This window comes from Augochlora pura, chromosome 6, assembly GCF_028453695.1.
Source record: "Augochlora pura isolate Apur16 chromosome 6, APUR_v2.2.1, whole genome shotgun sequence".
In the NCBI taxonomy this organism is placed as follows: domain Eukaryota; kingdom Metazoa; phylum Arthropoda; class Insecta; order Hymenoptera; family Halictidae; genus Augochlora; species Augochlora pura.
Window position 1 is genome coordinate 23,907,597 of NC_135777.1, and position 15,142 is coordinate 23,922,738.

The window sequence follows — 15,142 nt, forward strand, 5'->3', positions numbered from 1 at the left end:
ACTAAAGATGTAAAAAATTACTATACGCTCGCGTCTGTTTTTTAAAGATAATCTACATCAATCATTTTTTATTTTGAATAGTTTACACTTTATAATTTTATATTTGACGAAATATAAAACTACTTGGTATGTAATTATTTATTTGTCGATAAAAATGAAAAATAAATCTTGAAAACAGTTTTTGATTTGATTATCAAAATTTTGTTAAAGAATGAGAAAACATGATTTTCGCGGAAGTTTACACGTGCTTAGTATATCATTAATTATCGTTGCAAAAGCCATGTCGCATTAAACACCAATGGACACGCTGGCCTTCAATGGAAATTTCAAGAACGAGTTGTCCTTTCTAGATAGTACTGCTTTCTTGTTCAATATTGTATGTTATTCTCATGAATGTTGATTTTACAATTGCAAAATAATGCTGTATTTTCAATTATTGTAGTAGAACTAATCCATTGTAAAACATGTAAAACAAGTTCCTGAAGTAAATTTGATATATGTACAACCTGACACAACTAAGAGAATATACAACAGATTTATCATAATCAGCGAAATATAAATTAATATTTTACTACTCGTGTATATGCATACAAAACTTTTCATGCCATTATTATATGCTCGCTAAGAATTTATTATTTAATAGCACAATTAACGTTTGTTTAGTGCGGTGAATTTTTTTCTGTTTCGTTTAAATAGCTACTTAATGTAGATGAATTTGATGAAATCAACGTGGATTGATCGTCTTTTCTCGTGATTATTAAATTATCAGTGATATGGCTGTCAGATCGGTTTTATGTTTAGGTGATAATGTATGTAAATGGTAAGTCACGTTCTGTTAGTCTAATACAAGATTACGTAAAACAATGTAGAATTAAACAATTACAATTCTACTGTACACTTTCAGCGTTTTCACATCAGTGTCGTTCAAACCAAAATTGTATACGCCAAATGTATATAATCAAATTAGATATTTCAAACGATTTCAAGGCAGAGAGAAGAAAAAACTGTCATTACCAAACAAAAATGTTGAAAACGTTAATGTCTCTCCGTCGAAAATGTGGAAGCCCTTTACCTTCACAGTTGTGGTATGCAATAAACGAAGATATCGACTTTCAGATCAAATAAAGAGATATATATTTCTATCAATATTAAAATAATTCAAGCGTATTTTATCTTTCTTAAGTTATAAGTTTCACCATTTTCGTCATATCAGTTTAGTGGAACATCTATTATTGCCGCTGCTATTTGGAACTATGAAAATCACAGGGAACGAACCTATAGGCTAATCAATAATTTCAAACAATTTGGTGCACAGGTTTGTATAGCAGTACATATGCGTCTGTAAAGAATAGTATCTATTGCAAAATATTAAAACCTTTTTTATGCTCAGAAAATAGGATGGAGACAGGACATGGAAAATTGGTGGAAAAATTTAACAGAAGGAGAACAAGTATTTGTTCCTATATGCTTTTTAAATCTTCTGGTATTTCTAGCATGGCGGGTCCCTAAATTACAAAAAACAATGGTTAAATATTTTTCTTCCACTCCTGCGTCTAGTAAGTCGCTTATAAATGCTGTGAAAATAGTGCTATAGATTTAAAGAAAATTATAAAATCTTGTAATTTTGTTTAAGGTGTAACATGTTGGCCAATGCTGCTGTCCTCATTTTCCCATTATTCGTTTTTACATTTGGCTGTTAACATGTATGTATTATACAGCTTTAGTTCCTTAGCTGTAACAGCTTTGGGTAAAGAACAGTTTGTGGCATTTTATTTGACGAGTGCAGTGATTGGTAGCTTTGCAAGTAATTTGTACAAAACTGCGTGCGGCTTTACTGCCCATTCCTTGGGAGCTGTAAGTATATACGTAATGCAATTACCATCTAATATTCCCAGTAATAATAATTATTTATGATCCAGTCAGGAGCAATAATGGGTGTTCTTGGATTTGTCTCCACCCAGTTTCCAAATATATATGTCTCTATGATTTTTCTTCCAATGTACAAATTTGCAGCCAGCACGGTATGCTTATAGTTTGAGTTCGATTATATACAGTCCAATGTACAGATTATGATCGTTATCTTTATAATTTTAAATATCTTTAAATAGGGAATCAAATTTATAATGGGACTTGATACAGTGGGTATTCTCTGTCGTTGGCAATTTATTGATCACGCGGCTCATCTTGGTGGAGTCCTATTTGGCATGTAAGTGTGATAAAGATAAAAAAAAGAATTCTACTTTCGTTAAATTTAAACATTCTTTTCTATGCATTATAGATTTTGGCAATTATGGGGTCGTGATAATATATGGGAAAAACGTAATTCAATATTGACGATTTGGCATGATATCCGAGAACCACCCAGGTCACGCTGATATCTCTTTCTAAAAATATATGCAGATTATTCAGGCGTGTAAGAAAGAATAAAAATAAAATTAGAGCATTAATGTTTTTATATTAACATGTTTTTTAATAATTATAAAAAACGAACCGAACAACTTTATATTCCATGATAATAAATTTGAGATGTAAAGTTAATAGACTTAAGCTTTAAGGTATTTCAAATGATGCTTAATATGATCTTCGATAAAAGTTGATATAAAAAAATAACTATGATCATAGCCTTCTTGAAACCTAAGAACTAATGATAAACCAACATCTTTTACATCTGCTAGCAAATTATTAGGCAATAACTGTCCATTTTTTAAAAATGGATCCTCCTTTCCCTGGAAATATAACATATGTATTTTACTTATTATAATCAATTATCACTATTGCTTTGCAATACCTGATCGATTAGAATCTCCAAAGGTGGTCCATTATATTTTTTGGCTAATTCTGTAGCATCCCAATCTTTCCATACAGGATTGGCCTCGGTTCCACCGAAATATCCAGAGAAAGCTTTTTTACCCCATGGGCATGAAATTGGATTACATATAGGTGCAAAAGCAGAAACCGCCTTATATAAGCCAGGATTTTTTAAAGCACATATTAGTGCTCCATGTCCTCCCATGCTAAAGACAAAGTAATTGATTTTTCAATTTATTTAAATTAAGAATATCTATATGTGTATATGCATAGTGTTTCTATATTTTACCTATGCCCCATTATAGATTGCTTGTTCTGTAGAACTGAAAATTCTTCATTAATCAAAGCTGGTAGTTCCTTGGTAACATAGCTATACATTCTATAGTTTTTATTCCAAGGTTCATTTGTTGCATCAACATAGAAGCCGGCACCAGTGCCAAAATCCCAACTGTCGTCCTCTCCCGGTATATTGAGATTACGGGGACTTGTATCAGGAGCTACTATGATTACCCCGTGTTCGGAAGCATATTTTTGAGCACCGGCTTTTTGAGTAAAATTAGCTTCCGTACATTCCAAACCAGACAACCAGTAGATAACTGGTAGAGGTCCCTCCTCAATTTGAGGAGGTAGAAAAATACCAAAATTCATTTTACATCCTAATTCTGAACTGCAAAGAAAAAAGAGAAATATTTCGATCATTTCATCCTATAATAATTATAACGCAATTGCAATACCTTTCATGAGAATAGACTTTTTGATAACCTCCAAACACCTTCCTGCTTGAAATCTCTGTTATATTAGACATCTGAAAACAATTTTCATGCGTTACAATCTACGATTTCTGTTTATAAGTTATTTCAAGAGCTATTTACGTTATTAAATTAAGCGTGCTAAGAGATTGGATACCGGTGTGCCGGTAACGGCAAGGACGGTATAAAATCATTCGTAAGATTTAGAGTGTTATAGCAAAGAATAAAATAAAATTCTTTATTTATATTAATCATTTAACGTAAAAAATAAGAAATATTTTCAACAACATACAGTACTTTGAGTAGAATTAAAGTGGTTGCTCATCTAACAGTAGAACAGCTGAATAACATCAGACCACCATTGACGTAATGTATTCAGAACTACCAGAAGGGGGGAAAAAAAGGAAAAAGTGTATCGATAATTGTATGTTATCATCAAGTGTGGTCGCATTTTTATTACAAATCTGTGCATGTAAATGCAGTGAATGTAGATGTTGGTCTCGTGCCGTTTAAATGACGTGCTGTTGCATGGACGACAACATTTTTTTAACTCGAACAATATTGCTAGGAAAATTCCCTATTGTGGGGACAATGTGACGTCAGACATTACCGTGTAGATCACCAATTTCTTATTTGCATAGATATGACGATTGTGACCTCACCTTATCCTTTATCCACACAAATATACGTATACCGTACCGTTCCTCCTCTCCTGTACGTCATCGTGGTTGTTTTCGCGCGATTCGTGGTCGCTAGTGTTCCCTCGTGGTGGCTGGTCACATTTCCCCTATTTCGACCAACCCTTAACGAGTGATCAACTGTTGCGACTCGCCACTTGCAATTGCATTTGTTTGCAGTTCTTACAACGCATTCCAGCTTCGAGTACCAATCCATTGAAAATCGTGTCGTGACGACAACGTGGCGAACATAAACGAGCATAATCAGATTTGACACGTTCGCGGAAGTGTTGAATATAATGGGACGAACCGTGTATGCGGAGGAACGTCTTCACAATTACTTAACGTCGTTAGCAAAACCAAATGAATACACGATAGGATTAATTTTGGGACAGGTTCGATTTTTGTATGTTCCAATTTCATGTCATCTTCCTGTTAACATACGTGATTATTGTATTGAAAAATGTGTGCTTAAATGAAAACGGCATTTTTAATGTTTTTAGCGCAGTCACTGCGCTATTCAACGTAAAATGATTTTTTCATTAACGAACATTCAAAATTAAAGGGTTAAAATACAAAAATACATATATATATATATATATATATAATGTAAGTCTGACAGCAGTTTAATAAATTGAAATTCCAGAATGCTGGGCAGAGGGATTATATTGTACACCTAGCAAAAACTCCACTTCCTGTTGGTAAAAATGTTGTTGAAGAAACGTTGATCACTTCTAAGTCGAATGCTCAACAACGACATGCTGAAAGTTGTATCAAATCTGTGAAGGATATAAATGAGAGCTGGATTGCTGATCATGCTAAACATGTACTATATAATTTATTTATCATTTTCATAGATTCTGGATAAATAGCAAAGTCAATCGTAAAAAAGAATTCAATTTTTTAATTTATTTAATTTATTAAAGGTTACCAGAATGTTGCCCGGTGGGATGCAGGTCCTTGGTGTCTTTATTGTGGGCCCCGATGATACCATTAACGATAATATGAATATACAGAAGCTTAGGTCCATTTTAATGGCCATACATAAAAACTTAGCTCAAAATAAATATCTTTGCGGAAATAAAAATGATGAACAACTTATCTTAAGCTTAAATAGCATATCACAAAAGTATGACAAATAATAATCATAATACATTTCAAGTATTTATGTTTATAATATGTTATTTAATGTTCTAGTTATACTTGTAAATCTGTAGAGATTAATAAGAGTGGAACAGTAAAGCCAGCAGAGTGGAAATTTCAAGGGAAGTCTACCAAATGGCATCAACTAGAGTCTGTTATAGATTTTGATCGTTTATTTCTCATTGATGCAAACAAGGATCCTGAAACTCTTAAAAAACAACTACAGGTATTAAATATAAGTATTAGTATAAATCGCATATGAATAGAACTAAGAAAAAAATACAATGAATTTTATAGGACATCTTAAAAAGTATGTCAGACATCATTGAATCATCCCTGATTGCTATAGAAGGAGAAGTCAAGTCCTTAGATGATACCTTGGAAATAATGACTAGAAACAAAAAAGAAGAAAAGGGATGTAAAAATAATGGACAGAATACCAATGACAAACCTATTCAAATCAGTTTGTACACTCCGTGTGTAAGTATTTACATCTATTGCAGGATTCATTTAGAAATGTATTCTGTAAATTTGAATAGCATCAATGTACATATGTCTTTCTTAGACAATTAACTTTTTGGTCGAACATATTTAAATTCTGTTGTCACTCGTTAAATAGATGTAACAAGTTTATTTTACGGATTATTAGCAAGTGAACAATACAAGTTTCAATGTGAGAATAACTCCTTGCAATGCATCAATACGTCTGGTTGGGCAATTAGTGAGTAGAACTTTTGTTCACCAAAAAGCAAATATCAATGAAGCTAATATAGCGGTGAAAGAAGACATAATAAGATCACTGGCGAGTCGATTAGAAATGCATTGGGATAGTTTAATCGACGAAGAAAATGGTTTTCCAGAAGGTACATAATTTCTTTTTAAATCTTGATAAAAATAATACATATTTTTATTAACATACGAACACGATGGTATTTCGACTCGCACTCTGCGATGCACGGTTCGAAATCGTTATGAACTAATACAAATCTTGGAGTATAAAGCTTGAAATTAATTTGTAATACAATGTACGATAGTAATCCTTGTTTTTATAGAAAATATAACTTTACATGAACCACCAAGGAGGGTGTTGATAGCATTGCCCGAAAGTAAGGTGACGTTATCGGATTATCTTTTCCCTGGCGAAGGTCCACAGGAAGCACTTTTATCGCTGCAAGAACTTTTAGATTTGGAAGTTCATGAAAGTAATGTTCAGAAGGATATAGAACTCCAAGCTGGTAAATATATCTAATTAGAAATGAAATGTATATTACAACCATAAAAAATATAAATTGGTCTTACAGATCCCATTGAGTTCTACAGTCAAAGTGATGTAGACATAAAAACAGATTTTGGCAAAGACTCGTGTGACAACCAGCAAACTAAAGTATATATCACAGGCATCAGTATCGCAGTCATAATGTTGATCATTGCTATCTTAATACATAAATTCAATTAAAGTATAAAGATAATATAAAATCAAAATGTATATTTTAATCTAACGATTGAAGTATAAGATGTACACATTTGTTCTGTTATTATGATGTTATTCGGACAAGAAGAAATATTAACAAGCGAGAATGATAGTGATTCTATTTAACAAAATTATATATTTATATTTACTGATAAGTATCAGATCGCATTATTTTTAAATTATTATTATAAAAGTATTATATTATTAATACATGTTGTGAATAATGTACACGTTAATAGCATTATATCTCAACGAAATCAGAAGTGTATCGAAACTTGAATTTTAATATCTTGTGTAGCGATTAAATATTTTTGTAAAGGTATAATTAACAATGATTGTGAAACGAGTATCGAATAAAAATACTTTTATCTATTAAAGATAACACATACTTTTTCGGTTTCTTTCAATATGTTTAGTGTTACATGCATTATAATCAACTTATACTTAAAGTATTTTTAAATGGGTTTAATATGATGTAACATGTCAAGATAGTTTTAACTGTAGTATATTATCTTATCTTAACAACATCTACACAATACATATATACATTTAATATTATACACGCATATTATGTACAAAAAGACAGTACTTCCAAAGTCAATATAATGGCATCTCTTAAATAGGTAAAACAACTAGCAGTGTTCTTTCGTTTCATTTTCAATAATTAATCTTGTAAATAATGTCTATGACCTGATTACTTTGAATAAAATGGTGCCATGCAATGTGAATACACGAATTACTGATAAATCAGGCAGTGGTACTTCTATGTTTTAAAATGCTCGGTACAGTTCGTATCGTCTTAACAAATCCCTCAAATACTTGAAAAAACTATACTAACTTTTATGAAAAATTCTGTATTTACACAATTCTCTTTACACTGTACATAGCGAATTTGCTAAAGAACGAAACCCTATTTTTATTATCAATATGAAAAATTAAATGAAATGATACTTTAAATATTTCCAATTATTTATAGGAAAAATTTGCAAACTCCATCTTCTTTAAGAATTCTATTTCTCCACACACCGTAGTTTCAACGTTTTGTTTAAATTCATACAAATATATTTTATTGCTGTAATTTGTGCAAATCGTTATCATATAAAATGAAATTGAGAATAAACATTAATTATATTGACTAGAGAATACACAATATGCGTGTATGTAAGTACACGCATGCGTATGCATGACATGTATATTCTCTAGTTAATGTTTATTCTTAATGTCAGTTTATGTGATAATGATTTTCGAATGAATGATTTTACTCCAGTTAACAGACTATGTATTTTCTTATTCCCGTATATTGTACGTTTAGAAATAAGAAAGTGGAGTGTAAATTACAAAAAGAAATATATATGTAAATTGACATTAAAATGATTAAGTAATACATTTTCCTCGACCCCATCTATCTTCCGTTTAGTGTGTATAATATCGTAATATAATAAATCTTCACAGCTTTCACACCTTTTTTTTATACATATCTACTACACTGCAAGTAGAATATTCTCATTCACTAGCTTTATAGAATGAAGAAAGAAGAATGCGAATGATTGGAATGGAATTAACGATGCTAAATGTAATGTATGTTACTGAATAGTGCAGCAGATCGAGAGAATCAATGATTCAATATTAAACTACCGTTGGAAAAATAATTTCATATTGATTAGAATCATCCCACGTAGCTAATGTTTAATTAAACTTGTATAACCAAACATCACATCAAATAATGTTCCATAAAAAAAGAAATTTATGAACAAAATCACATGTATTATAATATGTTTCTAGATAGAATGTTATTTATGATTATAACGGAAATATAATTTCTAGCGTAATTTGTCGCGCACGAAAGGAAAAATGTTATTTATTTCCTTATTTAAAGTTACTTTAAACACCGATATGATCTGCACTATTCTTTTGAATAAGCGTCAATGACATTAAAAGTCTATGAATCTATCTAGATTAAAGGTATAAATTCGTTATACTGCCCCCATTTTTATGAGACCTGCTTGACTTCCTCTACCCACACTGGCGTCTTCCAAAGAGTCTAAGTCTAAAGCGGACTCTATCATGGTCGTATCTTGTAATAATCTAAGTCTAGATGCAGACAAGGGGGTTGTTACAGTTACCGATGGTATAGAGGACGTGTCCAACGTGGAAGAAACCACAACACTCTGTCGGGAAGGCAGCGGAGCGATCTCGTCGATATCAATTGGAGCAATATTAAGCGACGCTAGTGGTACTTCATTGGTAACAAGTTGGCTTACACTGTTTGTGGTGCTACCTAAAATAAAAAGAAACATTCAATGTTCATTGCTTGATTTGAATTTGCATTGATATCCGTTGTGTACATACATCCTGCATACAATGTGCAGAAACTATTATAAATTTGATAATTGGCATTAATGTCCAGTGCCAAGCTGTTATGCTCTTTAGCGACAAAAACTATTATTTTGTATTATACAACTCATTGCAAAAGTGCAGTATTCGCTGTCTATTTCTTCTATATGTGAATAATATATATATATATATATACTAAACACTAGTTTAGAAAATTAATATATCCCAGTCATTGATGTCATATTAACGTGGCTCCTATTTATACAGGGTGTATGATATTTTGAAATGTAAAAATGTACCTTAAATAATCACGGTTATATGATCTCCAAAAATATTGAATCATTTTTTAATGCGATTTTTACCATTTTTATGAATAAAGAAAAATCGCATTATTTTTAAATCATGACCCAATATATGCAATAATCCCCCCGCCCCCTCACTGAACAATACATGAATCTGTGCATATATGAATCTGTGTGTATGTGAATATACATATGTTTATGTACAAATTGTATTCTGAAAATCCCAGTGCCTACAATGCACACCCATATAATTCAAAATTGATTAATTAGTCACAATCCATGAACCTTTAACTTGACATCACATATTAAAATTAGTTTCTTGAAAAGTGTGTGTGGAAAATACACGTCAATTGAAAGTGTTTATTAATAAATATCAATTCATTCTTATTAAGCATACACACAATGACGGACAATTGGAATAAAAGAAAATCAACTTACCAAACAGTATGCTCTGAGCCCTCGATAACAGGACGTAATTTTAAACAACAAAGAAATACAATTTATTGAATTATGTAGAAATGGAGAAAAATGTAAAACTTAAAATGTATCCTATGCTATATGCATGTAGTTATAACTATATATATCTCTATAGATGAACAGAGAAAAAAATATATATATATAGTTAGACCTACATTTTGATAACATCAATGATTATAGCATAAAAGCTTTCGCAACTGAATATGCTTGAAAGACATTGAATTATAAATACTAACAATAAGTGCGATATAAAAGTAAATAATTGTATTAATAACCTTTTGAAAAATATGTCACTAAAAGGCATTAAAAACTGTAATGAAAATAATTAATGTTTCAGTCCTCAGTTCAGTCAATATATAATATAGCATACTGTAACAAGAATATGTATCAATTTTCGCTCCTCTTTTTCTCAGAAACTAAAATATCTATGTGCATATTACCAAATTGAATAGTCGAAAAATAAATAAATGTCTCTGTTTAACAACAATCAAATTCAACTCGAATGTACTTTCTATCCATAAAAGTCTCTAAGTTATAGTACGAGAAAACATGAACAATTATATCTTTTTTTAATGGTATTAATAATCTTTCATATAATACTTCTACTAATATTTATGTACAGATTAAAACGTCCGCATAAGTAGACTGCAGATTTTATGCATTTATAATGCACATAAATATAGGGAACACAATGTGAATAACATTAAGTTTCATAATGTTTTGACTTTGTTTTAAATCTAATACTGCTTATTTAATATTTAAGGAAACATGCTTCATTTAATCTTCAGTTTTGTAAATAAGTCAAGAAAAATGTAAATTTGCATAAAAATTCGCAGTCTAGTTACAAATTTCTCTTAATGATAAAAGGACACGATTTGAACCTATATTTATTTTGATTCTAACATGCTGAAAGAATCATCTTGAATAAGGGACACTATGGCCGTTCATTCAATAATTTTTTAATAAACGGGATACTATTACTTTAAAAAATGTGGATAATGTAGAGAATGTTAAATGTCATCGTTATCACTCATAGAACTCATAATGAATCTTCGATTTAAAAGACCTTCTTCAGTACCGTCATTTGGGCACAAAGAATTTTCTGCATAAGTGAAATTGTTAGTTAATGGTCCTGAACCATATCTATTAACTTCAAATCCTATTGCATTCTGAGTCATAATAGGCATTCCCCCAGCACCTAATATTCGCGACATTACGACGGTTGGCAAGAGATTCTTTGATATCGGATATTTTAAACCATGAACAGTGCATCTCAAATTGTTGTACTTGAGAACATGCTGAGATTGCGCGAGTCGCAACGGATCTTCTGTGTAACATTGCGGATACTTTTGCAAATCAGGATAACCCGCCCTGTCGTCAATATTGTATCGTATTGGATCTTCAGAATATCTTTGAGGATACTTCTGGAGATCAAGTCCGAATTTCTGATCGCTAACACACTGATCATACATTAAATTATTATCCGAACATCTGTGATACTCTTCCCTACATCTGTGAGGATACTTCTGTAAGTTTTCCTCACATCTGCACGGATATATCTGAAAATCAGGATTTGCTCTATCTGTCTCATATTTTATATGTTTCACAGGATCCTGGAAACAATGTTGTACGGGATATGCCGTAGCGTAAGTGTCATTAATGTATTGACGCGGATACTCTGGAAGTTCCTCGGGATAACAAGCGGTATGCCGTAGAAGGCTTAACTCACCGTTTATTGATTCAATTTGCGGTGAATGTTGACCAGTGACAAGATTGTTCATCGAACCTGTGAGTTCAGCACTGGGATTTGTTTGAACAGTCGTACCATTAGGCTACAAATATAAAACAATAAAGAATACATACAAAAAAAACTAGTACAGGTAACGTACAAATAAGATATTAAGTATACGAGTACCTGTGGTTGGACAACTTCCACAGTACCATATGCTTTGCTGTTAGTAATGACGTTGTCGTCACCGACCTTTTCTTGCTCTGCTCGATACTCGGGTGTTACAATACCTCTTCGATCTATACGTATTGACAACACATTATAATATATTAAATAATATCAAGGTTAAAAGAATAAGTTACCTATTAGGCTAGGTGGTGCAGGTCCACACAACACATAGAAACAGTTTCCACAAATATTTCCTTGACTATAAGGATTGGAACTTCCTTCTCCTACTTTAATGGAGAATGATCCTTTAATCTGCAAGACAAGTTTCAGGATATAACTTCTTGAATAATTTGGAAATAAATTATTCTATGCAATGCTTACATCTTCGTTAGTTGTTTGATTACTGGTAGTTAAATGCGTATGAAAACCAGCAAGGCCAAGAATACTCCAAACAGAGAAGAAGCATATAACTCCTACAACAACACTCCCAGGTGATATTCTTACAGCTTCTAAAAATGGTCTACCATCTCTTGTTACTATAATGAATTAAATCTGGAATTAGAACTTCTCATATTGTTCTTTAATTATCTTTAATTAATTTACTTACACATAATTAAATGTGTAATAGCACAAGTAAGTATAAAAACGCAAAGAAATGCCAGGGAGACAATAAAAGCATAGAAATATCTATAATTTCTTCTGCCCACACAGTTACCAACCCATGGACAATGATGATCGAACCTCTCTGGAAAAATAATCATACAATGTTCTCCCAAACTTGTACAAAAATAATCCTTTGCAATAAACAATTAACCGATTCACATACCTACACAATTGTCACACAAACTGCAATGTGATGCTCTCGGCGGTCTGAATATTTTGCAAGTGAAGCAGTACTTCAATTTTACTGGCTGACCTTTGACTAATACCTCTTTTGTTCTAGGTGGAGGTCTGTGTATTTTAGAGTTCCCATTGTTTGGTACTTCTATTCCCAACATAAAACATGTATAAATATTTAGGCTGGAATAGGCTGGTTAACAATCAAGTTAAATGTTTCTTACCAATTTGTTTTTCAATATAAGCAGCTTCGTCGGTTGTTGCTCTTGGAATAACTCCAGGATCGCTGAAGCTTGTTCTCAGCAAAGCAGACATTACAAAAATAAATAATAGACCACCGACAACTGGTATCGCAGGTGTTATGTGAATAGCTAAGAAAGGACAACTAGAAATAAAAAGAATATTGTTACTATCTAACCAATCGGTGGTACTTGAAATGATAAGTTCAGTCAAAATGATTTTACTCAAATACAAAGAATAAACCACTTGTTCCAGCAATGAGACAAACAGTCACATAAAAAACTCCAGTTTGCGGTGCCATCATTACTCTGCCGTCGCAACAAAATCGGTTTCTTCCTGGGAATAGCTCCCATTTTCGAGTAATGTGTGGCATCTTGTTGAAATAAGTCCTTTCACACACTACTTATATATACAAATACGTAATGCCCGATTTGTAAGGATTTATTAGAGCCATAAAATATTTGTTTAGCATCACCATGCGAGAACTTGGGAAACCATATTTCATCTTGGCCTATCAATTTGTTTATTGAACTGTAACATATTTCACAAATGTTCAAGCTGTTTTTTTTTTATTGTTTAACGTGTTCTTCGAACGTAACAATTACGATAAAATACAACCAGTGATCGTGCATTAATCAGTTAACAGTTACACAGCAATAATAAATAGAAGTCAACTTACCGTATTACCATTTACAAAATATGCCTATAGCATGTTAATGTAGTGCTTGGAAAGAACTTATGGCTCTTGTCAACTTAACCTAATTGCATCGTTCGTTGATGACGTGAGGGCATTCATATTTCATAAAAATCCACATTTTAGCAAGATTAAATAAAATCGTTTGTTTTCTTCCGCATTCTATAAACAGATATGAACTCACATCCGAGACAGCACAGTCACTGTCTCGCTGAGGCCACCGACTTCAAGAACACTCACTGCAGGGTCATAGCTGATGAAAATTAAGGGCGAAAATTTATCTGTAAACTAGGTCACTCCAATGTGACACACAAATCACACTTGTGCACTGTCGATATAACCTTTGTAGCCGCGGTACACATTACGCTTTAGGAAGCCGTTGCATCGTTTCACTGAATCGACCACAGTTCGATGACAATAACGTATATATTTACAGGAAAGGATTATTGTCCGTGGTGTTCGCTCGAGATTATCTGTGGTTCCCTCTGACGGGATATGTAGAAATACCACGTGATCTCGTTGCCACGTGACCTAAAACCAATTTCAATTTCAACCATAAACAGTTTTCTTTAAAAAAAAAAAAGATAAGCTGGAACGAGTAAAAGATTATAGTTTATCGTAGATTCCATAAAACAGGCAACGTCAAAGAAATTTTTAAGATACCTCGATTTCAATACCGAAATATGGTATCGTCTAATTTGTTTTCTACTAACTGCGAATTAATGTATCGCGCATACGTAATTTTATTTGACTGACCTCATCCTTTTTATCAGTTCGATCAACCTCGGAATCGTTTCCTCGTGAAATTGATAACAATAAAAGGCTGCGGTCTTTATTAAGTAAAAACTGTGCTTCCAGATCTCGTCTACGTATGTATCGTTAATAAAAATCGATAATACACGCAACGCAAATTATTAACCATTCCACGCGAAATCGTTTCTTCAATCGCATACGAATATTGAGAGCGATAAGAAAGGTTGACGAGAACCGAATAATCCATAGCTCTTATACGTAAAGGATCGTAGTTTGCTCAGAAACATGGGATTGATTATTTAACGGTAGGAGGGTGTGCAACTTATCGCTCCCATTGCAAAATGGGTCGTCGACGCAATGCAGTACATCGTCACACGTACACATCCACACATACAACGAATTCTTGAAAATCGAAGAATCCCACTATGAACGCCATCTTCGGGTACAGCAACGAACAGGACAGTGGCGATCCGAAAATTTTACTGCATCTTTAAACTAACCATATTAATCTGTCTACGTAGATCTATAGATCTCTCTATCCAGGTTAACTAACCATCTCTCTCGAAAGGTTTTTGGAAGAAGAAAAACACTTTCCGTTCGGATATCCATTCGCGTCGTCGTCGACGCTTAAACGTACGAGATTTACGGTATAAAAACTCGTAGAAAAAAATCATAGAACCTTATCGGAATTTTGTAAATGGATCTATTAGATGTTACGTATTCTTTTCTCGAAGAAGCCAAAAAAGAAAAAAGAAATAAA

General features: G+C 32.4%; 4 protein-coding genes across 9 annotated transcripts; 2 read left to right on the top strand and 2 right to left on the bottom strand.

Moving 5' to 3' along the window:
• Window positions 1-375: 375 nt before the first annotated feature.
• Window positions 376-2,461, top strand: Rho-7 (rhomboid family intramembrane serine protease rho-7). The gene is made up of 8 exons (XM_078183112.1): window positions 376-820; window positions 905-1,085; window positions 1,214-1,315; window positions 1,391-1,556; window positions 1,634-1,854; window positions 1,920-2,021; window positions 2,109-2,206; window positions 2,279-2,461. Exons 1-8 carry the CDS (start codon window positions 774-776, stop codon window positions 2,373-2,375), a joined length of 1,014 nt encoding a protein of 337 aa, XP_078039238.1. The 5' UTR covers window positions 376-773; the 3' UTR covers window positions 2,376-2,461.
• On the bottom strand, window positions 2,436-4,496 carry LOC144471235 (S-formylglutathione hydrolase). 4 transcript variants are annotated; one of them, XM_078183107.1, is made up of 5 exons: window positions 4,257-4,496; window positions 3,543-3,613; window positions 3,098-3,475; window positions 2,789-3,014; window positions 2,436-2,726 (listed from the first exon to the last, which is right to left on the bottom strand). In XM_078183107.1, exons 1-5 carry the CDS (start codon window positions 4,494-4,496, stop codon window positions 2,544-2,546), a joined length of 1,098 nt encoding a protein of 365 aa, XP_078039233.1. In that variant the 3' UTR covers window positions 2,436-2,543. The 4 variants fall into 4 exon arrangements, with proteins under 4 accessions (XP_078039233.1, XP_078039236.1, XP_078039235.1 ...); XM_078183110.1 differs by lacking the exon at window positions 4,257-4,496 and adding an exon at window positions 3,855-4,058; XM_078183109.1 differs by lacking the exon at window positions 4,257-4,496 and adding an exon at window positions 3,850-4,058.
• On the top strand, window positions 4,494-7,234 carry LOC144471227 (protein odr-4 homolog). The gene is made up of 8 exons (XM_078183088.1): window positions 4,494-4,629; window positions 4,881-5,060; window positions 5,161-5,363; window positions 5,432-5,603; window positions 5,675-5,857; window positions 6,027-6,240; window positions 6,430-6,612; window positions 6,679-7,234. The coding sequence occupies exons 1-8, from the start codon at window positions 4,534-4,536 to the stop codon at window positions 6,831-6,833; spliced, it is 1,386 nt and encodes a 461-aa protein (XP_078039214.1). The 5' UTR covers window positions 4,494-4,533; the 3' UTR covers window positions 6,834-7,234.
• On the bottom strand, window positions 7,198-14,122 carry App (Palmitoyltransferase app). Of its 3 annotated transcripts, none has more exons than XM_078183073.1 (10): window positions 13,615-14,119; window positions 13,160-13,466; window positions 12,920-13,080; window positions 12,685-12,843; window positions 12,466-12,603; window positions 12,240-12,394; window positions 12,053-12,170; window positions 11,877-11,989; window positions 11,691-11,793; window positions 7,198-9,126 (listed from the first exon to the last, which is right to left on the bottom strand). In XM_078183073.1, exons 2-10 carry the CDS (start codon window positions 13,306-13,308, stop codon window positions 8,822-8,824), a joined length of 1,401 nt encoding a protein of 466 aa, XP_078039199.1. In that variant the 5' UTR covers window positions 13,309-13,466; window positions 13,615-14,119; the 3' UTR covers window positions 7,198-8,821. The 3 variants fall into 3 exon arrangements, 1 of the variants encoding a protein (XP_078039199.1); XR_013494232.1 differs by having other exon boundaries at window positions 8,989-9,126; window positions 9,923-11,793; window positions 12,685-12,840; window positions 13,615-14,122; XR_013494231.1 differs by having other exon boundaries at window positions 8,989-9,126; window positions 9,923-11,793; window positions 13,615-14,121.
• Between the last annotated feature and the right edge of the window lie 1,020 nt (window positions 14,123-15,142).

Coding starts and splice junctions, on each gene's coding strand:
- Rho-7 (XM_078183112.1), top strand. CDS start 774: ATGGCTGTCAGATCGGTTTTATGTTTAGGTGATAATGTATGTAAATG. Junction 821..904: donor GGTGATAATGTATGTAAATG/GTAAGTCACGTT, acceptor GTACACTTTCAG/CGTTTTCACATCAGTGTCGT. Junction 2,207..2,278: donor GGTGGAGTCCTATTTGGCAT/GTAAGTGTGATA, acceptor TATGCATTATAG/ATTTTGGCAATTATGGGGTC.
- LOC144471235 (XM_078183107.1), bottom strand. CDS start 4,496: ATGCTCGTTTATGTTCGCCACGTTGTCGTCACGACACGATTTTCAATG. Junction 3,614..4,256: donor CGTACAGGAGAGGAGGAACG/GTACGGTATACG, acceptor AATTGTTTTCAG/ATGTCTAATATAACAGAGAT. Junction 2,727..2,788: donor TGGAGATTCTAATCGATCAG/GTATTGCAAAGC, acceptor TTATATTTCCAG/GGAAAGGAGGATCCATTTTT.
- LOC144471227 (XM_078183088.1), top strand. CDS start 4,534: ATGGGACGAACCGTGTATGCGGAGGAACGTCTTCACAATTACTTAACG. Junction 5,061..5,160: donor TTGCTGATCATGCTAAACAT/GTACTATATAAT, acceptor AATTTATTAAAG/GTTACCAGAATGTTGCCCGG. Junction 5,604..5,674: donor CTCTTAAAAAACAACTACAG/GTATTAAATATA, acceptor TGAATTTTATAG/GACATCTTAAAAAGTATGTC.
- App (XM_078183073.1), bottom strand. CDS start 13,308: ATGCCACACATTACTCGAAAATGGGAGCTATTCCCAGGAAGAAACCGA. Junction 12,844..12,919: donor TTATATTGAAAAACAAATTG/GTAAGAAACATT, acceptor TGTTGGGAATAG/AAGTACCAAACAATGGGAAC. Junction 11,990..12,052: donor TGCACCACCTAGCCTAATAG/GTAACTTATTCT, acceptor CAATACGTATAG/ATCGAAGAGGTATTGTAACA.